The sequence below is a fragment of the Crocodylus siamensis genome, chromosome 6 (genome assembly GCF_052110815.1).
Source record: "Crocodylus siamensis isolate JL-2025a chromosome 6, ASM5211081v1, whole genome shotgun sequence".
Lineage (NCBI taxonomy): Eukaryota > Metazoa > Chordata > Crocodylia > Crocodylidae > Crocodylus > Crocodylus siamensis.
In genome coordinates, this window is record NC_143400.1 from 10,633,600 (window position 1) to 10,654,788 (window position 21,189).

The following is a 21,189-nucleotide window of genomic DNA, read 5'->3' on the forward strand; positions in this document are numbered from 1 at the left end:
CCGCTCGGGCGGGCTGCGAGGACCAGAGCTGCCCCGGCGCGGGCGGGAGCCGGGACCCCGCACAGCGCCGCCGGGGCCGGGGCCGGGGCCCGGGCTTCCCCGCCGCACCGGCGCTCACCTGTGCTCGCTGCGGACGCGGCGCTCCCGGGCGGCCGATGCGGCTGGAGCCGAGCAGCCGCCGCTGAGCTCAGCGCTGCGGGGCGGAGCCGGGCCGGCCACGCCCCCCGGCCCCGCCAGCCCCGCCCCGCTTCCCACAGACAGCCGCTGCAATAATTTAGCTTTATTGGTGCAAACGGTTCCGAGCGCGACCCGCCCCTCCCCGCGCGCGCCGCAGGGTTCTGCCCCGGCGAGGCCTAGAGGAGGGGAGGCAGCAGGGATCCGTGGTCTTCAGCGCCACAGGCCCAGTCCCCCCATCACTTCTGGCGCTTGTAGATGATATGAGCCAAGTCGAGGAAGATCTCCTTAGGGAGGCAGTGGGTGTGTGCCTCAATCAGCTGCTGCAGGCGCTGAAAGCTACGCTCCTCGTACTCTTGGTAGACAGCCCTCAAGCCCAGTGTTTCATACAGCTCCTTGACCCTGGCCACTTTCTCTAGCTCTTTCTGCCCATAGTTCTCCTAGAAGCAAAGAACAAGGTCAGACATGAGCCTGAAGTGCAGCACCTCCTACACCCAGACCCTGGTGTTAAGTCCCAGCCCAGCCCCCCTGTGGCCAGGGAGCTTCCCCATAAGCTTAGTAAGTCAGGCTGTGACCCTCACTCCCCCCACTGCAGACTAAGGGGGGGGGAAAGGGTCTTAAATCTCCCTGTGAGAATACCTCTAGGAGCTGCCTCTGCTCTGGAGAGGCCCGGCGCAGGCACTCCACTACCAGCCAGCTGCACTTGTTGTCCTGGATGTCAGTGCCAATCTTACCTGTCAAGCTCGGATCCCCAAAGCAATCAAGGAAGTCGTCCTGTGGGCAGACAGAGCCTGCTGTCCTAGGCCCCTGTACTCTGGGTGGTCGCATGAGCACCCATGGGAGGGGAAGGGGCCTCCTACCTGGATCTGGAAGAACTCCCCCATCTCCAGCAGGATGGCCTTTGCATTGGCATGCTCCTCCTCACTCTCTATGCCAGCCTGCAAGGAGAGCAGAGAACTGAGATCCCCCAGCCCCTTCACCACCCAGCTCCTCAGCCAGCAGTGCCTGCCCCGACCCACCCAGACATGCACACCACCACACTCCTTCCCCCAGCAGAGGTGCCAGGTCACCCCCGCCAGCCAGCAGCACACAGGCAGAGGACACTCACCATGTACATGGCAGCAGCAACAGGCAGGTAGAAAGAGTAGAAAGCCGTCTTGTATTTAACAATTGCTTTATACCTGCCAGACAGGAGCCACACTCAGTGACCAAGGCCCACAGGGTGCCAGGAGCACCTTGAAGACACCAGAGCCACTTCCCAGGGGCAACTGGCAACAGCATTGCCCAGAGACAATCAAAGCCTCTGGCTTGTAAAGACAGCAGCCAGGGGGGAGCAGCCCAGAGGAGAGGCTCCCTGCTACCCCTCAGCTACACAGAAGTGCCCTGCAGGGCAACAGGCACTGCCGCGACAGCCGCATACATGAGCCACACCTGCCCCCAGACGGCAGAGGTGAGGCCTTACCCCCTGGGCCTCACCTCTGCTCAGTGAAGCGGGCCAGGTCCACCTGGGTAGGGGGAGCCGTGATGAGGTCCAGAGCCTGTCCCAGCTCCGTCTGGTAGCTGGTCTGAGGGGGAAGGAGATGCGCTACTCATGTGGCCCTGAAGGCCCCCATCCCTGGACACTCAGAAACTATCCAGGGGAACAAGCAGCTGCCACCACATGGCATACGGCTTGCACCACCCAGCAGACATGGGGCAGCTCTCCAGGCGTGACCTGCAGACCTGAGTGAGGTCAGATATGCCCAAGGGGAGCCGATTTAGGGCAGTCAGGCCGCACAGAGGAAAATGGGAGCAAGGGGCCAGCCCCACCTGCAGGAAAAGCTCCAGCAAGTGCAGGTAGTAGGGCTGCCCCCGGCAATATTTCTTCAGCAACCGGTAGATGGAGGATTCAAGGAGGAAGGAGTCGTTCACAGCATCCAAACCAATCCCCTCCTGCAATAGAAGGCCCAGGAGTGGTAAGAGCCAGCCCTCTTTCATCCAGCCTTTGCCAGGCTCAATGCTTCGGTCCTCCCCTACACGCACCACAAGGCAAGCCAGCAGCGAGTTCAAGCTGCAAGGCTCAAGCTTTGGGCAAAATACCCGGATGCATCAGAACAGGAGATTCTCAATGGGTACCACAAGGGGTGGCTGCACCAAGGAGAACTTGTCAGCAGCAACATGGGGAGCCCCATGAAGCAGAAGTTTGGTGGTGTAGAAACTGTGAGACTTAACACTGCTGCCAAAAATCTTCCCAGCTCTGCATGACAGGACCCAGCCACGGATCAAAGAGGTGGGCAAGCCCGTGCGCATAGACAGCCCAAACACACCGCACCCTTTCTCCAGCATCAGGAGGCAGCACACAGCCCCTTTTAATCCAGATGTGCCCTGGGAATCAGAGGCGCAAGGAAAGCTGATACAGAACGTGGACAAGAACATCACGGGAGAACAAAAGCAGGGTAAACTGCTACAGCAAGGCACGATGCAAGATAGTACATCCCAGGGCAGCGTGTGCCTGGGAAAGGCTGGCACAGATGTTGCAACTGCACAAGAGAGTGTGTGAATTGGCAAAGAAACATGAAGCAAGAGCATCTCATGTGGGTGAGCAGCAATGGGAAAAGCACTTGGCCCGCGCAGAGCCCTGCACTGCCCAGGGGGATGCACGAAGCATCCAAATTGCTGTGGCAGGACCTGGAAGCAGCGATGCCCAGTGCTGTCCACCCCCCTGCTCCGGCCCCTCGTACCTTCTTATACCAGCAGGGCCGGCCCCGGCGAGTGAGGGACGAGTCCATGATATCATCCGCCACCAGGAAAAAAGCCTGGAGCTACAACAAGAACAAGTCCTTCTCAGACCACACCGGGACTCAGGAGTTGAGACCCAGGTCCCCCCAGGCACGGAGGGCTGCGCCAGCCTCCTCCTGGCGGGGAGCCCGACAGGGTCCGCGGTGCTCTCAGGCCCTTCAGGAGCCGGCTCCCCCCCGCACCCGGGTCCTCCAAGCCCGTCCTCACCAGCTCGATGCACCAGCCGACCACCAGTGCGCACTGGACGCTGTCCGGGCCCTGCTGCTCGGGCCGCACGAGGCGGCGGAAGGCGGCCAGCACGGTCAGGCCCCGCGTGTGCTTCCCGCCTGGGCTGTTGTACTCCAGCACCTGCGGCGACAAGCGCGTGGCTCTACTGGCACCGGCCCGGCCCGACAGCGCCCAGCCCGGGCACGGCGCGAGGGCGAGCGCAGCCTCTTCCCCCCAGCCTACTCCCCGCTCACCTCCTTCAGCCGGGCCACCGCGTCGCCCACCTCGGGGTGCCGCAGCCCGTCGGCCGTGAGGTCGCGCACGACCTGCGGGAAGAAGCCCTCGAAGGCCTGGCGGTCCGCGCCCATCGCCGCCCCCGCCACACGCGGCACGCTCAGGCCCGGCCCCGCGGCTCCGCGCACCAGAGCGAGCGCCCGGCCCAGCAGCAGCCGCCCCACCCACGCCGTGCTCCTCGCACCCCGCACCTGCCCCACACCTGTCCGGCCACGGCCGCTCCACGCTGCCCGCCCCGCCCTCTTTAAACCCCGGCAGTGGCGCAGGGGCGCCTGGGACCTGTAGTGCGCGCGACCCGGCCCCGCGCCCACCGCCGCAGCCACGGGGACCACAACTCCCGGCCTGCCTCGCGGCGGGGGCGGGGCGGTGCCGCGGCCCATCTCGGGGAGCCGCGCCCATTGGCCACCGCCCATCGTATGAGGATGGGCCCTTGGGGCGATGAGCCAGTCAGCGGGCGGCGGGGCGGGGCCACGCCCGGCGGAGCCTCTGGATTGGCTGGAGGCGGAAGGTTGGGCCCTCAGGCAGAAGTACTGTAATCCTTCAGCAGCAGTCGGGCAGTGGGCGGGCTCCGAGGCCGGGGCGTCCCCGGTCCCGCCCCCACCCCGTCCCAGACCCCACCCCCGGCTAGCTCTTCCCCGCTGCCTGACGCTCCGCCTCCTGCTCCCTGCTATATCTGCTGCTCAGCCTGGCGCTCCCTGCTCCTCTGCTGTTCTGCGTACTGCTTCTTGCTATATCTGCTGCTCTGCCTGCCTCTCCCTGCGCCTCTGGTTGCCACTCCCTGCCCCTCTGCTGCTCTGCATACTGCTTCCCGCTGTATCTGCTGCTCTGTCTGCAGCTCCCTGCCCCTCTGCTGCTCTGCCTGCCTCTCCTTGCCCCACCTGGTCCGACCACAGGGCGTTGTGCCTGTCCCCTGCGTGGCGAAGAGGCAGGTGCAGGCTGAGACCCAGCAGGGTCTGACCAGGGCTGTTGCCTCCGTTTGACTCCCACCGACACCTTCCTTCGCTCTCCCGCGGCCCTGCCCCGCCGCTCTGGACCCAGCGTCCCAGGCCCCGGGCAAGCAGGGAGAGGCGGTGGCTCCCCGAGCGGGGCCAGGGCTGGGCTGGAGCCGGAGGGGTGGGGACAAGGAGCAGGGAGGGGCGAGGCTGGGAGCTGCCCAGGGGGCTGGCAGGGAGGAGGGGAGAGCTGCCATTTCCTAGTTCCTTGCTGGGGCGTCTCCCGTGGGCCAGCGCCGGAGTGAGGTGGGTGGCTCCTGGCTTGGGCGCAGCCACGGGCCCGGGTTGCAGCCCCTGCCCACCCTGGCCCCTCGTGCCCGTGCGCCAAGCTGGCTCTGCCTGCCCAGGACCCCGGTGCCCAGGCCTGCTCCGTGCATCGCAGCTGCCAGCCTTGCTCCTCCCTGGCCCCAGGACGGCCCGTGCGGCCCCAGGGAGCCTGTCTCATACGCCAGGGCAGTGCAACATGGGCTGTCCACGCCATGCTGCTGTGAGACGACTGGCCCCAGAGCCTCCGTGTGGTCCCTGGGGCCTGCATCCCGGCTCCCAGACCCTGGTTCCCGCTGGGCCTGTGCCATGTGTGGGTGCTTGCGCTGGCTTTGCTCCCAGCGGGACCCGGTCTGTGCCAGGGGCTGCAGGTTGATCCCAGGTTGCTGCCAGCTCCTGTCTCAGGGCCTGGTGGTTGTAATGAGCCTGACAGCCAGCAAACCCCCAGGCCACGCAGGAACGACCTCTGGGCTGAGCTCTAGTGACACTTTAACGAGCTCTGATGCGAGGCCTGCTTGGGAGGGGGGGTCTGGGCTGCAGGGAGGCAGCCATGGCAGGACGGCTGCACTGGGGGTGCGCTGTGGAAGGTGGGTCCAAGCCCTCTGCTGAGCGATGACCAGGACCTTGGCACCAGGAGGGAAGTGCCTGCCGAGTGGATGGCTGCACAACAGCGGTGTGCAGCCAGCACTCCCCGCTCGTGCTGCCCCGAGCAGGGCGCACTGGCACTGCCCCAAGGAGGCCTCGGCGCTTCCTGCTGCTCCCAGCCCGGCACTGGGGGCCGGGGCTGCGACCCCACAGGCTGCGCCAGGCAGCATCTGTGCGACTGCACCCTCCCTGTCTCAGCAGGGATCATCAGGCCGTGGCTGCTGGAAGACATGGCTCAGCTCACCCAGGAGCTCGGCACAGCCTTTTTTCAGAGGAACCAGCTGAGGGCATCCAGGGCGGACACCTTTCTGGAGCACCTCTGCCTGCTGGACATCGACTCGGTGCCCATCACCACCCGCAACACCAGCATCGTCTGCACCATAGGTACTGCTCTCCCAGGGCAGGGGCAAGAACCACCCTGGCCAGGAGTGGTGGGGGTGCCGGGCCACAGGTCAGCACCGAAGACCTGCCTGGAGGGGCTTGGGCAAGGCCCCAGGGCCCTGAGGGTGGGATGGTCTCTGGGCAGAGGGCAGGAGGGTCTGAGCCTCTGTGCCTGCCAGGCCCTGCTTCCCGCTCTGTGGAGATGCTGAAAGAGATGATTAAGGCTGGGATGAACATTGCACGCCTGAACTTCTCGCACGGCTCGCACGAGGTATGTGGGGAGGGGCCAGGCCCCACAGACAGTTGGAAGCAGGGAGCCCGCAGCCTGGCACAGGAAGAGGGCGCTGGGAGCCCAGGGTGCAGCTAGGGAGTGGGGGACCTCACACCTCACAGGCTGGAGCAAGGGAGGATATTGAGATGGGGACAAGTTTGTGGGCCCAGGGCAGGGCCCAGAGGCCCCTGACTGGGGCAACCAGGGCCCTGAAGGGCAGGTGCAGACAGGGCCCTGATGGGAAGGGAAGGGGCAGGACCAGAGACCACAAACTGGGGCAGGAGCAGGGACAGCACAGCTCTGCACAACAGCCCCCCTGCAGCCGTAGCTCTTCCCTGCCAGTATCATGCCGGCTCCATTGCAAACATCCGGGAGGCGACGGAGAGCTTCGCCTCCAATCCTCTCTTCTACCGCCCCGTGGCCATCGCCCTGGACACCAAGGGCCCCGAGATCCGCACTGGCCTGGTCAAAGGGGTGAGTATAGAGTAGCTGGATGGGAAAAGGGCAGGGGCTGCTGGTGGGGGGGTGCCCTGCCTTGCCTTGGCCTGGCCTGTAGCAGAAAGCAAGGGGTCCGGGAATTGGCAGGGGGACACTGGAGCAGGTGGGACTGGTGTGGTTTGGATGTGGCTGAGCAGGGTCTGCCGGTCAAGCTGGGCATGCTGGAGCCCCCATTGTGCTGTGCCTGTGCAGGGTGAGAACATGGAGGTGGAGCTGGTGAAGGGCTCCCGGGTGATAGTCACCACCGACGAGGCCTACAAGGAGCGCTGCGACCAGTCTGTCATCTGGGTGGACTACCAAAACCTCCCCAGGGTTGTCAAGGTCGGCAGGAAAATCTTTGTGGACGACGGGCTCATCTCCCTGGTGGTCAAGGAAATCGGTGTGTCCCCCAGTGCTCTGTGTCTCCTGCCCACCCCAGGGTGGCACAGGGCACCCCCGACCCGGGCCTGTGACCCCAGAGCTCTGACCACCGCCCGCCCCCCCGGCTCGATGCTACATCCCCACGCTCTGCGCTGTTCTTAGCCCCTGCCGGTCCCCACGGGGGTGCCCGTCCCAGCCCCTGCCCCCCAACCCCTCTGAACCCCACTGCTTCCCTGAGCTTCCAAGTCCCTCCAGGCCCCTGTCCCTGCGCCCCGCGGACCCCGCAGGGCCTGGAACTGCCTCCCTCCCTGCCCCAGGCCCCAACAGCTGCGTGACGGAGGTGGAGAATGGCGGGGTGCTGTGCAGCCGCAAGGGCGTGAACCTGCCAGGGGCGGAGGTCGACTTGCCAGCTGTGTCAGAGCGGGATGTGCGCGACCTGCACTTCGGGCTGCAGCACGGCGTGGACATGATCTTCGCCTCCTTCATCCGCAAGGCAGCTGATGTGGCAGCCATCCGGGCTGTGCTGGGCGAGCGGGGCCGCGCCATCAAGATCATCAGCAAGATCGAAAACCACGAGGGCGTCAGGAAGTAACTGTCCTGTGTCCCTGGTTGTCTGCCCCCTGCCTATCAGCTGCGGCAGCAGGGGAGAGAAATGTTGCTTTCTGCCCCCCACGTCACCACTGGGGATGGGGCATCATGCCCACCCCAAAGGCATTTCCTCAGGGGCCACAGCAGCACTTACCGGCATGGGGTCATCAGGCACACACAGGCTTGCTCTGGCCATCCTTGTGTCCCACGAGCTCTCAGCTCTGTGGCTAGGCTGGCACCCACTCTTGTGGCAGCCACGTGCCATTCCCTGAGCTCCCAGAACACGGCTTCAGTAGCATGTCTTGGCTGGGGTGGGTATGATGGGGACCCCTCTCCTGAGCCCTGTAAAGCTAAGCCCGCTCTGCCCTGCAGGTTCAATGAGATCCTGGATGCCAGTGATGGGATTATGGTGGCACGCGGGGACCTGGGCATCGAAATCCCAGCAGAGAAAGTCTTCCTGGCACAGAAGATGATGATTGGTTGCTGCAACCGTGCGGGGAAGCCTGTGATCTGTGCCACGCAGGTGAGTCTGCTCCAGGCTCCGAGGATCGGGGCCCCGGGGGTTGGTTGCTGTGACAAGCCCTGAGTTCTCTCCTGCCTGCAGATGCTGGAGAGCATGATCAAAAAGCCACGGCCCACGCGAGCAGAGAGCAGTGACGTGGCCAACGCTGTGCTGGATGGAGCTGACTGCATCATGCTGTCAGGAGAGACAGCCAAGGGGGCCTACCCAGTGGAGGCTGTGAGCATGCAGCACGCGGTAAGAGTGCAGGCTGCTGTGGGGAGCTCCCCATGCCCTGTCAGGGCTCTGCAAGGAGGGGCGGGAGGATGGAGCTGGCTGTGCTCAAGCACATTCACCAGCCCTGCGTGGGCTCCTGTGCCTGCGTCCCATGCAGATCGCGCGGGAAGCCGAGGCTGCCATCTACCACCAGCAGCTGTTTGAGGAGCTGCGCCGGGTGACACCCCTGAGTCAAGATCCCACTGAGGTGACGGCCATTGGGGCAGTGGAGGCCTCATTCAAGTGCTGCGCAGGGGCCATCCTCGTGCTCACCAAGTCCGGCCGGTGAGACCCCGCGGGGCAGGGGCCGCACTCTGGGGGACAGGGGAAGCGAGCCCAGCCAGGGAAGGGTCCTACCCTTGGGGCCATGGTGGGCAACACAGAGGAGTGCAGCGCATTGGTGCCTGCCCCGCCATGGTCTGTCACTCATCCTTGCTCGTGTCACGCCATCCCCAGACAGGGGTAGTGCCCCCAGTGTCAAGGCGACTCACCCAGGCTGCACTGCAAGTGAACCGAATGCAGGTGTCTTGACTCCTGCCCCCGTGCCCACTGTGCAGCCCCCATGGCACCTGGTGTGCAAGTCCTTACCCACCCCTCGGGACCCGGCAGGTCTGCCCAGCTGCTGTCCCGCTACCGGCCTCGTGCCCTCATCATCGCTGTGACACGGAGCGCGCAGGTGGCTCGCCAGGCTCACCTGTGCCGGGGTGTCTTCCCTGTGCTGTACCGCGGCGCCCAGCAGGAGGTGTGGGCTGATGACGTGGATCGCAGGGTGCAGTTTGGCATTGAGATGGGTGAGTGCGAGCCCCACAGCCTCATGCTTTGGCACAGTGCCCGCATGGGCCTGCCCCAGCCCCCCCACCCCTCCGCAGGCAGCCCCTGCTACCCCCCTGCCCCTCTCACCAGCTGCTTTTCCTCCCAGGACGTGTGCGTGGATTCCTGCGCTCCAGCGACATTGTCATCATCGTGACAGGCTGGAGGCCTGGCGCTGGCTACACCAACATCATGCGAGTGGTGAAGGTGCCATGAGGGGGGCACCTGGGGCTGCTCCTGTGCCCAGCCCCTGTCGATACCACATGGCTCCATCATTAAACACCCAGATCCAGGCAGCTTTCTCGTTGTGGCTGTAGTGGGTGTTGAAGGGGGGCACATACTACCCTGTGGCCCTGGGAATTGCTGCCCGGGTTGTGGTGGCCCTGGGCTGTTGTAGGACTTGGGAGGCTGGGGTGGCACTGCCAGCTGAGGAGCTTCAGGCCCCACCGCCAGAGTTGCCAGCTGGGCTGAGGCCTGACCCTGACCCCGAGGAGAGGACAGGGACCAGGACTGGCTTTGGCTCCTTCCCCTTCCCCCAATACCCTGGTGAGGCGACTGGTGCTGGTTCTGCAGCACCTGCAGGTGCCTGGCCTTGGAGGCGCCCCGGGCAGGGCCCAACTGTGCACAGCCTTGGCCCTGATGCCCCAGGACCCTGCCCTGGCCCTCCTGCCCAGCGCCTCCCCCCATAGCAGGATCCTCATGGCTCTGGCTCCTGTGCCAGGAAAGGGCAGGGCTGGTGCTGGAGGTTTCCCAGGCTCGCTGTAGACTCCTGGTGCTGCAGCCCTGCTGCTCACTGGGGGCTCTTGCCCCCCCAGGCTTTGCTCACAATGGTGCTGTTGATTGGCAATCTCCCCCTGCTCTGCTGTGATCCCTTAATCTCCCCCTAAATCAAGTTTAATCAATCTCTGCTTGACTTCTTGGTAATCCCTTCCACACCGCTGCCAGCCCCAGGGCCTTGTGGCCATGTCACCTTCCTGCCACCTGCCAGACATGGAAGGGACCTGGCCCCCCCCCGAACCCTGCGGGCTGCACCTACTGCTGTACCATTGGGCTTGGCCGCGCAGTCCGGCAGTGACCATGCAGAGGTGCTGTGAAGGACGCGGCGCACGGGCACTCCCCGTTCCGGCTGGGGTCTGGGGCAGTACTGCTTCCTGTGCCTTAGCTGGCACTAGACTGCACTGCTCTGTGTGGCCCCAAGCGGCTGGGGACACCAGCCAGGCAAGTTCTGGGACATCTCAGCTCTCAGGGAATGGGCGCAGATACTGTTTCAGGCAGATGCTGTCCCCCCACCGTGGTCTGGCAGGCTGGGCCCAGAAGATGGGGTCTGGCCTCTGCAAGCAGGAAGCTGCGCAGAGGGAGCAGCTCCAGCCTCCCGCTCCTGGCATCTCCTTGTGTGAGGCCCAGCTTGATCCGAAATAATCAAATTATCAAGAAACCTGTTAATCGGGGCTCATCTCATTATCTGCCACCAAGCCTAATGCCTGCAAACTGTGTGGCTGCCCTGCGTGCCTGGCAGGCCTCAATGCTGGTGCTGGATGCAGACACGGAGGGACACGGCTCCTGTGCTCCACGGTGTGGCCTGGGGAGTGGATCCAACCTGGCAAACCAGGCACGAAGCACTGCGCCGCCCTGGGACTCTGGTGGGACAGTGGCAGGGCCCCGCGGGGGAGCTCGGTGCGGGATTGTGGCAGGAGTTCCCTCCCTTGCCGGGTCCGAGTGGCTCTGTGGCCTCCAGGCCTGGAAGCGCCAGCAAGCAGGAGAGAAGCCGGAGCAATGCCTGAGTCATGGGGTCATGGCTCTGGGCCCTTGCCCATGCATTCTGCTTCCCCACGCTCCGGGCCCTTTGCTCATTCACTGACCTTGATTTAATCTACTTAATGCTTAAACTCTGAGCTGCAATCAGGCAAAATCTCCCTGCCCCAGCCCCTGTTCTCTCCTCCAGCTCATTACTAAATGGAGGAAAACAATAAAGATTAAATGTTAATCCTGCCGGTGAGTGCTGGGGAGGGTTGGGCTGGGGGTCTGCTCCCCGCAGAGCCCAGCCACACAGCTCTGCCCCCCGCCCAGCCTGGCTGCACAGCGCTTACTGACTCCCTCCGCACATCTGGGCGGGACCTCGGGGAAAAGCAACCACAGCACCTGTGCCCCCGCAAGCCTCCTTGCCCTGGGATGCTGCACCCTGGGCCTCAGCTCTGCAGCTCAGCTGCGCTGTGCTCTGTGGCCATCCCGCTCTGGGGACGACTCACAGGGACCTGGTCCTGCAGGGGCCTCAGTTTGGGGCACTGAGGCTCTGGCAGCACTCGGGCCCTGCTAGGGTCCTGCCGGGGTCCTGGCTGCCCAAGGCCAAGCCTAATGTTCCCTCAGGGCTGTGCCCCTGGGCAGGCCAGGGGGTGAACACTGCCAGTTTCCCTGGCATCACAGCCAGGAGGCAGCCACAGGCACCCTGGCCTGAGAGCGTGTGGGGCTGAGATGGAGCAGGGGACTTCACCCAGGGCTGCCACATGCAGGCAGGCAGTGGTGGGAGGTGGCGCCAGCCGGCATTGAGGGCGGGATGGGAGCCCCTGGCACGAGCACCGCTGACAGAGGCACAAGGCTTGGAGTCTCTCTTTATTACTGAAACCCGTATGTACAATGACGAAAATAAAAAACAGCTTTAAATCCTCTGCGATATGAAAACTACAAGCTCTGTACATTGACCACGGCGAGTGCAAGAGTGGGGGGTCATGGTCTTTGGTGACTAGACTCAAGCACGCACCCACATGTCACGGAGACACGCACCCACACGCGCGCACACGCACACATACACACACAGGTGGTGCCCGCCCCGGCCTCTCCCTGACCCCAGCCCCTGCCAACACGGGAGCCTTTGCTCCCCTGGGCAGAGCGGTGCCTGCTGCCTGCTGCCCCGTGCACTGCCTGGGCCAGCTCCAGGCCACAATGGACCGGCCCAAGGGTGGTGGCGCAGTGGGACTATGCTGGTGGCTGCCCAAGGCTCTCGGCAGCAGGGGAAGGGCCCAGTGGGGACGCGGCTGCACCGACTACGCTGCCCTGTCTCCAAGGCCCAAAGCCCCGGGCGGCGGAAGCGGGGCCCACGCAATGGGATGCCACACGACGGCTACGAATGTCTCTACGTGACGTAGTGTAAACAAGAAGATCTGGAATGTTTGAATCGAAGCGATCGGCCTGCAGGCCCCTTCCAGAGGAGCCGCGGGGCAGTCGGGACAGGGGCGAGGGGGGCGGGGAGGGGAGCAGAGATGGGCAGACGGGGCGGGGTGTTCGAGTCCGTGAGAAGAAGGCAGTGCTGGGTGTCCCCTCCCGCAGCACACCAAGGGCCGGGCTTGGCGCCCTGCAGCGATGCCTCCGGTCCCAACATCCCAAAGTACTAACGGAGAGGACACGACAACTCACCTCGAAGCAGCCCGGCATGAAAAGAAACCCAAGCCTACTGCTGCGCCTAGGCGTGGCTCAGGGGTGGCGCCTAGCACCTCTACGCACCTACGGGGCCGATCTCTGCACTGCTGCTGACACCACAGCTGGCGCGGGGGCTACGAGGGGTTTCCTGACACTAGTCACGGAAGGAAGAAGCTTGTAGAGCGCAGCGGCTGGGGGGCGACACTACTCTAACCAGAACCGGCAACACGTTTGGACCCAAAAGCAACACTGTAAGCAGAATCAGCTGCCCAGCAGAGCCACGACTCAAACACACACTGCTAACTACTGGTTCCCGGAAAGCAGCGGCTTGGGGGGCAGAGACCCCCGCCCCAGCCCTCCTGCACAGACAGAAGCCCAGGACCCTCCCCCCGAGGTGGCGGTGGGTGTAAGTGGGACCTGGGGGGTGAAGTTGGCATCTTCTTCCCTTGTGTCAATGCTGGTGATGGCACCTGGACCACAGTGTGGGGCAGATGCCCAACAGTGGGTACAGCTGGGGATGGGGATTGGGATGGGGTCAAGCCTTCCCAGACCACCAAATGCCTTAAGGATGCACTTCTGACTCACGCGAGCCCAGGCAATGAGCCGCAGGCTGCAGCCAGTTGGGGCAGAGAAAGGAAACCCGGGTCCCGCCGGCTGTCGCGGGGCCGGGGAGCGAGCAGGCCTCCCTGTGCCGCACAACCCCAGCCCCGAGCGATGCCCAGCTCGGACAGGAGCATCTCAACACAGGGTTAGGAGCCCTGTTCTTCCCCAAGATCCCTGAGCCCTGGGCCTGGGCCTGGACGGGCAGCCCACTACCGGACGATGCCCCATGCTGTGGTTCCAGCTCAGCTGTCACAGTGCCCAGCCCTGAGGCCTCACAGAGCCTGGGCCCATGGGAGCCTGCTCTGCTTGTTCCCTGGAGCTCACTGTGTTGCATTTTGCTCAGTCTTAACAGCCAGCACCGTGGGCCCCAGGTATCCTGCTCTAGGCACCGCAGCCCGTAAGCAGGGCCCCAAGCAGAGCCGCAGTGCCTGGGGGGCCCGCAACCTCCAAGGCCCTGTCTACACAGCTCCACTATGAGCCCTGCCCCGGCCCCCTTTGCTCACGGGCCCCACCCCGCTCTGCCTTCTGCAAGCTGCAGGCCTCACACTGGGATGCTGGGCCTGACCCCTGCCCCTCACTCATTGTGGGGACCAGGCGAGGCAGGAGCATCTCCTACAGGAGAAATGCAACCAAAATGCCCTAACTCCGCTCGGGCAATGCCAGTGTCACTGGAGCTGCCAGGGACAGAGCCAGGCCTAGGCCCAGGCCCCACAGCAATGGCAGGCAAGAAAGACAAGACAGTGCACGACCCCACGGCAAAGCTGGCACCCGGGAAGGCAGGGGCAGTTCCAGTGCTCAGCGATGCCCAGCACCGTGCACCTTGTAGTCAGCATTTCAACAGGCTCCTGCTCCCAGTGGGGTCAGGAGGATCCCAAGGCTCCTCCCCTCCAGGCCAGCTCCTTAGAGCTGCCTGTGTCCCACCTGGTCCTGGCAGCGCAGTCAGCGCCTGCAGTACCCGGCTGCCCTCCGTTCTCTCCTCTCCACGTCTGACAGCCCGGAGGGCTTTGCAGGCAGGCTGCTGCCCAGCCTCCCTTTCCTGCCTCCTGTCCCCAGACCCAACCCAGCTCAGCCCAGCCCAGGAGGACTTTCCTCTACCTTGACACAACCTCGGGGCAGTTCTCCAGAGAGACCCCCACCCTCCCCATGTATGGATGCAGCCCCAGCTCTCACATGTTGGATGGCAGTTTCGGTTTCCCTGTTTCCATCTCTGCGCTGAAGGCCACGGAGCCCTTGCGGGAGGGGCCTGCTGCATGCTGGGGTGTGGAGACGGGGGACTGTGGGGTCGAGGCTCCACTCAGGGGCCGGCTGGGCTGAGCCGGCAGTCCTGGCGGTGCCTGCTGCGGCAGTGCTGGCTGCCCTGTGGCCCCCGGGGATGCCTTGGCGAGGAGTCCAGGTACTGACGGAGATGACCTGTGAGCCAGGTTCCCTGCCGACTTCCGGCCCGGCTGGGAAGCCCCTCCGTCCACGTGCTGGGACATTTTATTGGGCAGAGAGGGCTGGGAAGCCGACAGCAGCCGGACATCCTGGGTGAGCCTCCCGACAGGCAGGCCTTGGATGCTGCGGTGCTTCACCAGCTGCTGTGGCTGCATCAGCAGGGAGATGTGGGAGCCAGTGGCTCGGGAGAGGCTGTAGTGGAGTGTTCTCCCTGCCGGAAGTGCCTGCTCGGAGCTGGGCGATGGGGCTCCCGCTGGCTGCTGCAGGAGTGAGGTGGAGGCCGAGGTGCCTCGGGACTTTGAGAGCTGGGGCTGGGAGCCTATCGGGGGCTGCTTTGCTTTGGCAGGTGGCTCCCCCTTTGGCACCCCCCTGGGCAAGGGCTGTGCCCCAGGGCCTGGTCTCTGCCCCGCAGTCTCCAAGGATGACTGGGACTGGACCAACGGGGAGGACGGCGAGCCAGCCGCCGGCGTGTGGATGTGGGATGGTGCCCCCGACGGGGAGCTCACAGAAGAGGGCCGGGAGCCCCCCAGACTGGGCTGGGACCGGCGCACCTGCCTGGGGAGCAGCACGGCCTCAGGTGAAAGTGGGCTGGCTATGGACGAGGGGGGCAGGAAGATGTGGGCCTGCAGACTCTGCTGGTGGGTCAGGGCAATGGCCACGTTGGTGGTGGCGGCGGCTGTCTGCAGTGGTGCGTGCACCAGGGGCTCCCAGATCACTGGCTTGCCACTCAGCTCCCGGCCCACGGCCACCTGCTGAAGGCCCTGGATGCTGCGTGCCATGTCGCGGTCATGCTTGACAATCTGCTGGACCATTTCGCTGTTCACAGGCCCCGAGCTGTGCTCTGCCCGCTTCCGCAGCAGGATGGAGTTCTTCTTGCCTGGGCAGAGAGAAGGCGCTGCTGAGAGAAGGGCAGGGCCATGGGGAGAAGCACTTGGGGCAGCGCCATCCCCACCATGTTACAGAAGGGAAAATGGAGGCATGGGGGAGCAGGGCGAAGGGCTTGTGGCCAAGGTGCCCAGGCTTCCTGGTGCAGTGAAGAGGGGCTGACAGCCAGCCAGCTCAGCGCTTCCCAGCAGAGATCACGAAGGGTGGAGGAGGCTGAGGTCGCTTACAGCCCCCCCCCAGGAGCTGCCCTCTTTCCCCTGCCATGTGAGAGAAAGGGAAGCCCAGAGACCTGTGGGGCTGGAAGTGGGGGATGGGGGCCTCACCGATGCGGTCCAGGCGGTCCATGGCAACAGTTTCGAAGGCCCTGCGCATCATGGGGTATTCCTCCAGCACCTCGTTGAAGTTGTCCACAGAGAGCGAGTAGAGGCGGCAGTAGGTGTCAGCGCGGATGCTGGCTGTGCGACGGCCCCGCGTCAGCAGGCAGATCTCTGTGGGGGCAGCGGTGCATCAGAGATGCAGCCCCACCCCAGCCACTCCTGCACCCCCCTTCCTCCTATGGGAGCCACTTAGAGTCGGGGAGAGAACCCAGGTGTCCTCACTGTCATGGCCCCCCCTGCTCTAACCACTAGACCCCCCTCCCCCTCAAAGCTAGGAATTGAAGCCAGGGGCAGCATGCCTGGCAGATTTCCAGAGCAAGAACCTAGAACACATGGCAAAGGCATCGGCTGGGCAGGTGGAGGGGCCGGGGCCGCCTCTGCCCCCGAGCTGCGTTGCCTCTCCCTATCCCTCCCAGTTCCCAATCCAGCCTCACCCCCAAAGTAGGAGCCGTCAGAGAGTTTGGTCTCCTTGTTGCCCTTGGTGAGGACGCTGACCACACCGTGCTGGATGAAGTACATCTTCTTGCCCACAGTGCCCTCGCGGACGATGAAGTCGGCGGGCTGGAAGACCTCAAAGCGCAGCTTGGTTAGCATGGCTGTCACGAAATTGGGGTCGGCGTTGGCGAACAGCGGCATGTTGGCCACCAAGTTCCGGCAGTTGAAGTTGATGATTTCCTGTGGGAGCAGTGAGGCCGCGGCGTCATGGGATCCAGGGCAGACTGTCCCCTGGGGGTAGTTCCCACAACAGTCGCCCCTGCCCAACCCTGGGAGAACAGCCCCTCCCTACCTCCTTGAGTGGCTCGCTCAGCTCCCCCAGGATGTTCTCCTCGTCGAACATCTTGCCCTGGTAGCGGTGCTCATAGTACTCGTGGATGCGTTGGCGCATGTCGCCGGGCAGCTTGTGGAATGACATGTACTGCTCCACCTGCTTGTACTGGAGGGGCAAACAGATGGACACAAACTCACAGGGGGAGCTGGAAACCCTCTTCCATAGCAGAACCCCTATGGAGAGGGCAGTGACCCCACTCCAGCCCCAGGGCCTTTGGCTCCATGAGGGTGGAGGGGCAGTGCCAGCCCATGGTCCTACCTACAGCCCTCCCCAAGTAACAGGGCCTAAGGGCAGGAGCTAGGAGCATGGCCGACTCCTATGATAAGCAGCTGTGGGCACCAGGTCAATTTGTTCTGGACTCGTACCCCAGACCCCTCCCGGCAGTCCCAGGTTCATCTCCTGCCTGCCCCACGCACCTTTTCCTGGTACTGCCGACGGGAGGAGTCCAGTGACTGGATGAGGGCGGTGGCGTGGCCAATGAACATAGCGTAGCAGGTGGCGCCCACGATCATGCTAAGCATAGTGAGCCAGACGTCGGTCATGCCCTCCGGGGCCTGCTGCCCATAGCCAATGCACAGCATGTGGCTCATGGCCTTGAATAGGGCGTGCGAGTACTGTTTCCCCCATGAGTCATTCTGGAGACAGGAGGCATGGAAAGGAGGATGGAGCTGTGCCCCAGCAGCCCCCGCTGCCTGAAAACCCAGGACCACCCACCTCCCAGGGCCACACCTTCTGGGCTGGCCCCCAGTGAAGCAGCAGGAGCCCCCTCCCAGCTCTCCCCTAGCGCCTGGTGGGCTAGATCTGCCCTGCTGGCTGCAGAAATGACCCCTTACTCCCTCCCACCTGACTGTCGCCCCAGGGTCCCAGCAGCCTGCAGAACATCTGAAAGCTTGTGGCTCCGGAGCTTAGGGCACATGTGTAAGAGTGAGCACATGTGCACATGCCAGGATGCAAGCAAGAGTGTGTGCATGGGCAGATGCTTTGGATAGGGGTGGGTGGGGAGTCTCTTGCCCTGGACCATATGCAACCTCACCCAGGTGGGAGCTCCTGCTGGCAGCTGCGGAGGCCTGCGGCTGGGCTCCAGGAGTGGGGAAGCATGGCACTCACCACCATGTGATTGATGGAGACCCAGCAGTCCTCAGGGAAGTCCTGCAGCATGGGCACCAGGAACTGGAGGCAGCCATCCCAGTGGCATAGGAGCAGCATCATGCCAATTAGGTTGAAGATCCGCACCACAGCGCTGGCCAGGTCATAGGTCATGTGGAAAATCTGGGCATGGGGGAAGCCGGGAGCAGGACAGTAAGGAACCAGTGCTCCCCAGGGCACCTGTGGGGAAGGGAAGAGCTCCCCCATCTCCAGGCACCAGGTCCCTGGTGAGCTCCAAAACTTGCAACCAGCGGCCCCTGAACTCCTGGCCATGGGGCCCCCCTCACCCTCCACCTCCCCCAGGCAGGAGCCCCTAGGATGCCCCTCGCCCTCCAGCTGGCTCCTGGCCACCCACCTCCTCCCACTGGTGGATGTAGCGGATGAGGCGAGAGAGGCGCAGCAGGCGCAGCAGGCTGAGGATCTTGGTGAAGCGCACGATGCGCAGAGCCCGTGCCGTCTTGTAGACATCTGAGTCCACCTGAGTCTCCAGGTCGACAACGAGGAAGATGTAGTCGACAGGGATGGAGGAGATGAAGTCGACCAGGAACCAGCTTTTAAGGTACTTTGTTTTGATGGTGTGGGGGTCCAGAATGATCTCTGTGTTGTCCTCCACTACAATGCCTGTGCGGAAGTTCAGTACCAGGTCAGCCAGGAAGAAGGTGTCGGAGAGCACGTTGAAGACGATCCAGGGCGGCGTGTTCTCGTCCTTGAAGAAGGTGATGCCCACGGGCAGGATGATCAGGTTCCCCACCATCAGCAGGAGCATAATGAGGTCCCAGTAGAACCTGGGGGGGCGCGCAGAGCAGGGAGGAGAGAAGGGAAATGTCCTCAGAGCGGCTGGAGCCTCGGGGGACAGCACAGAGACGTGGCTCCTGCCACATGTCCAGGGTGCCCGGGGAGGTGGCTGCAGACAGCCGCTGTCAGGGTGACTCGGAGCTCCAGCCTGGCCTCTCCCCACAGCACCTGACTTCATGGGCAAAGCCCCAGCCAGGCCTCAACTTCCTGGCTCCATCCCAACCAGTCCTGCTATGCAGCCTGGGCTGGCCCCTTCCCCACAGGTCCAGTCTCTGCCAGGGCCTTGCCAAGGCCTTCCCCATCACATCCACAACCCTGTGCCCCAGCCCCCGATCACCACCTCCCTTGTCCTCCCTTGACTCCTACCAGAGCAAACTACTGCAGGCTCAGGATCAGCACCTGCCCTCCTTGCAGCTACTAGGCAAACGTGCTGTGCCCAGTCGTGGCTTGGAGCTACAGCAGCACGCGGACAATGAAGACCAGGCCGTGTGGATGCCCTGCTAGCTCAGTCTCTGCTCAAACCCAGGAGCAGAAGGCCTGAGGAAGCTGCCCCCTGCAAGCCCCATGCAGGTGAAGCTGCCCCAGGGGCCCTGAGCTTGGATTCCCTCTGGATCAGCCAGACGAGTGTCTCAGAGGCACAGCCACATCCCCACATGCCCTGGCTGGGATGATATAGTTGGGGCTTGTCCTGCTGTGATTAGGGGCTAGACTCAATGACTCCCAAGGTCCTTTCTAGCCCTCGCTCCTATGATCCTATGCATCAGCCAGGCCAAGGTGCACAGAGTGACTGCTCTGCAGCTGCACAGAGCACAGCCAGATGCCCTCATGTGCAGTCACACGCACAGTGCCCCAGCTTCATGCATGCGTGAGCTGGGACCTCGGGACACCCATACAGCCCCTTTTCCGGCTATCTGATACCTGTCCACTCCCATGCTCTCTACCCCTCAGACCCAGCCCAGCGTTTCTACATGCAGAAAGCAGTGGGTGCGAGTCAGGGTCCAACATGGACATAGTCACTTGGTCCCAATTGTAGCCAGGGGGCTGGGAGCCAGGATGCCAAAGCCCTACCCCTTGCTCTTCACTCCTCTGTGCCTCTGTCTTCCTCTCTGTAACCTGGAGCCTCTCACAGAGGCCCCAAGCCCACAAAGGGATGGGACCACCCCATCAGTGCTGAACCCCAGGGCTTCAGGAACGCTGCAGACAGTGCGGTGGCAAAGGGGCAAGTAGGAAATGCTGATGCTACATGGAGGACATCCCTGCCTCTGCCCCGTGGAGCCCTGCACAGGGACAGGGAGCTCAAGCTGCTGGGGAGCTGGCGTGGGCGAGGCCCCGAGTCTCCATGGCAGCAGCAAGGAGGATTAGCCATGGCTGCCTCGGGACTGTGCCACGGGACTGCGTAACCTCTCCCACGCTGGGGCCTCGCCCGCCTGACAAGGGGCTTCCTACTGACCGCTCGCCGCCCGTCGGAGGACGTGACTGCTCGGGAGTCTGGCAGGAGAGGTCAATGCCACCTGCACCCACGTGCAGCCCTGATGGGCACTGGCCCCAGCCACAGCCCAGCCTTCCCCGGCAGTGCTCGCCTGGTCTCTCCTGCCCCAGTCCCCAGGGCTCCTGTCTGACGGAGGCTGCCAGCACTTCGGGGCTGGCCGCCTCCTTTTCTGCACTCGCCACCCAGTGCAGGGCCCTGCTCTCCGCCAGGGCGTGTGGTGCCGCCGTAATGCATAATCCCCCCGGCCACATGCCGCCCGCCCCCACCCTGTGTCACTGGGTCACCTTCACCCTGCCAGGGAGATCACCTCGGAGATAACTGCAGCTTAGCTTGTCTGGCACGTTACGAGGGGGTGCAAGCAGGGCTGGGGGTGCGCTGAGGCCCCTGCTGCAGCGGGATTAAGGGCCGGGGCAGCATCGGGAGAGGGAGGCGCTGGCGGCAGGTGCCCAGGCTCGCGGCTGTCTGGGAAGGGGCACGAGGGCCAGGCGCAGGCCCGGTGGCGAACGCCCATCCCCCGCACGTCCGCGTCCTCCCCCCTGGCGCCGACCCCCGTCCCCCCGCCGCCCCCCGGGGAACACGGGGTCCTCCCAGCCCGCGCAGGTGCCACCCTCTCCCGGAGCCGGAGCCGCGCTGAATCCCTCTTGGCCGGAGATGGAGACCCCGGCACCCCGCGCTGCTGCCCCACGCGCGCCGGCGCCGGCGCGGGCTGCTCAGCACCGCGGACAGCGGCGCTGACCTGAAGTCGCTGTAGGGGTGGATGATCCAGGGCCCGGCCGACTGCACGCGGCGCTGCTCCAGCTCCACCGCCTTGTGGCTGCCGAACATGCGCAGCGAGAACTTGTTGACGGCCGGCTGCAGCAGGGCCCCGAGCTGCCGCCGCGCCCCGGCCCCGGCCCCGGCCCCGGCCGCCGGCCCCGGGCCCGGGCCCGGCCCCGCCGGCTCCTCGGCGCCCGCCGCCATGTGCTCGGGGCCGTCGCGCGGGCGCCCCGCGGCCTCCCCATCCGGCGGCGGCGGCGGCCCCGGGCCCGGCGCCGCCTCCATGCTCCGTCAGACGGGCTGGGCCGGGCGCCCGCCCCGCGCCCCGGGGCTCATGGCCGCGGCGGCCGGCGCGGGGCGGGACGGGGCGGGGCGGGCCAAGGACAGCACGGGCGGCCGCGGCTGTCGGGACGTCAGCGGGCGGGGG

The 21,189-nt window shown here is 64.6% G+C and overlaps 3 protein-coding genes across 6 annotated transcripts; 1 reads left to right on the forward strand and 2 right to left on the reverse strand.

Moving 5' to 3' along the window:
* Window positions 1-265: 265 nt before the first annotated feature.
* On the reverse strand, window positions 266-3,696 carry FDPS (farnesyl diphosphate synthase). Its single transcript, XM_090051033.1, has 9 exons — window positions 3,414-3,696; window positions 3,160-3,300; window positions 2,895-2,975; window positions 1,984-2,106; window positions 1,651-1,739; window positions 1,283-1,355; window positions 1,035-1,112; window positions 814-948; window positions 266-614 (listed from the first exon to the last, which is right to left on the reverse strand). Exons 1-9 carry the CDS (start codon window positions 3,525-3,527, stop codon window positions 414-416), a joined length of 1,035 nt encoding a protein of 344 aa, XP_089907159.1. The 5' UTR covers window positions 3,528-3,696; the 3' UTR covers window positions 266-413.
* A 433-nt stretch (window positions 3,697-4,129) lies between these two features.
* On the forward strand, window positions 4,130-9,330 carry PKLR (pyruvate kinase L/R). 3 transcript variants are annotated; one of them, XM_090051022.1, is made up of 11 exons: window positions 4,130-4,378; window positions 5,556-5,738; window positions 5,915-6,006; window positions 6,349-6,480; window positions 6,697-6,883; window positions 7,182-7,452; window positions 7,825-7,975; window positions 8,057-8,209; window positions 8,346-8,512; window positions 8,837-9,018; window positions 9,147-9,330. In XM_090051022.1, exons 2-11 carry the CDS (start codon window positions 5,585-5,587, stop codon window positions 9,251-9,253), a joined length of 1,596 nt encoding a protein of 531 aa, XP_089907148.1. In that variant the 5' UTR covers window positions 4,130-4,378; window positions 5,556-5,584; the 3' UTR covers window positions 9,254-9,330. The 3 variants fall into 3 exon arrangements, with proteins under 3 accessions (XP_089907148.1, XP_089907151.1, XP_089907150.1); XM_090051025.1 differs by lacking the exon at window positions 4,130-4,378 and adding an exon at window positions 4,572-4,691 and having other exon boundaries at window positions 5,553-5,738; XM_090051024.1 differs by lacking the exon at window positions 4,130-4,378 and adding an exon at window positions 4,602-4,691.
* Window positions 9,331-11,625: 2,295 nt separating this feature from the next.
* Window positions 11,626-21,187, reverse strand: HCN3 (hyperpolarization activated cyclic nucleotide gated potassium channel 3). 2 transcript variants are annotated; one of them, XM_090051021.1, is made up of 8 exons: window positions 20,743-21,187; window positions 18,078-18,507; window positions 17,684-17,845; window positions 16,993-17,211; window positions 16,535-16,681; window positions 16,182-16,422; window positions 15,694-15,858; window positions 11,626-15,362 (listed from the first exon to the last, which is right to left on the reverse strand). In XM_090051021.1, exons 1-8 carry the CDS (start codon window positions 21,045-21,047, stop codon window positions 14,218-14,220), a joined length of 2,814 nt encoding a protein of 937 aa, XP_089907147.1. In that variant the 5' UTR covers window positions 21,048-21,187; the 3' UTR covers window positions 11,626-14,217. The 2 variants fall into 2 exon arrangements, with proteins under 2 accessions (XP_089907147.1, XP_089907146.1); XM_090051020.1 differs by having other exon boundaries at window positions 11,626-15,380.
* Between the last annotated feature and the right edge of the window lie 2 nt (window positions 21,188-21,189).

Coding starts and splice junctions, on each gene's coding strand:
- FDPS (XM_090051033.1), bottom strand. CDS start 3,527: ATGGGCGCGGACCGCCAGGCCTTCGAGGGCTTCTTCCCGCAGGTCGTG. Junction 1,356..1,650: donor GCCCGCTTCACTGAGCAGAG/GTGAGGCCCAGG, acceptor CCTGTCTGGCAG/GTATAAAGCAATTGTTAAAT. Junction 1,113..1,282: donor TTGCTGCTGCCATGTACATG/GTGAGTGTCCTC, acceptor CTCTCCTTGCAG/GCTGGCATAGAGAGTGAGGA.
- PKLR (XM_090051022.1), top strand. CDS start 5,585: ATGGCTCAGCTCACCCAGGAGCTCGGCACAGCCTTTTTTCAGAGGAAC. Junction 6,884..7,181: donor CCTGGTGGTCAAGGAAATCG/GTGTGTCCCCCA, acceptor TCCCTGCCCCAG/GCCCCAACAGCTGCGTGACG. Junction 7,453..7,824: donor AACCACGAGGGCGTCAGGAA/GTAACTGTCCTG, acceptor TCTGCCCTGCAG/GTTCAATGAGATCCTGGATG.
- HCN3 (XM_090051020.1), bottom strand. CDS start 21,047: ATGGAGGCGGCGCCGGGCCCGGGGCCGCCGCCGCCGCCGGATGGGGAG. Junction 16,682..16,992: donor GTCGGCAGTACCAGGAAAAG/GTGCGTGGGGCA, acceptor TTGCCCCTCCAG/TACAAGCAGGTGGAGCAGTA. Junction 16,423..16,534: donor TGAGCGAGCCACTCAAGGAG/GTAGGGAGGGGC, acceptor CTGCTCCCACAG/GAAATCATCAACTTCAACTG.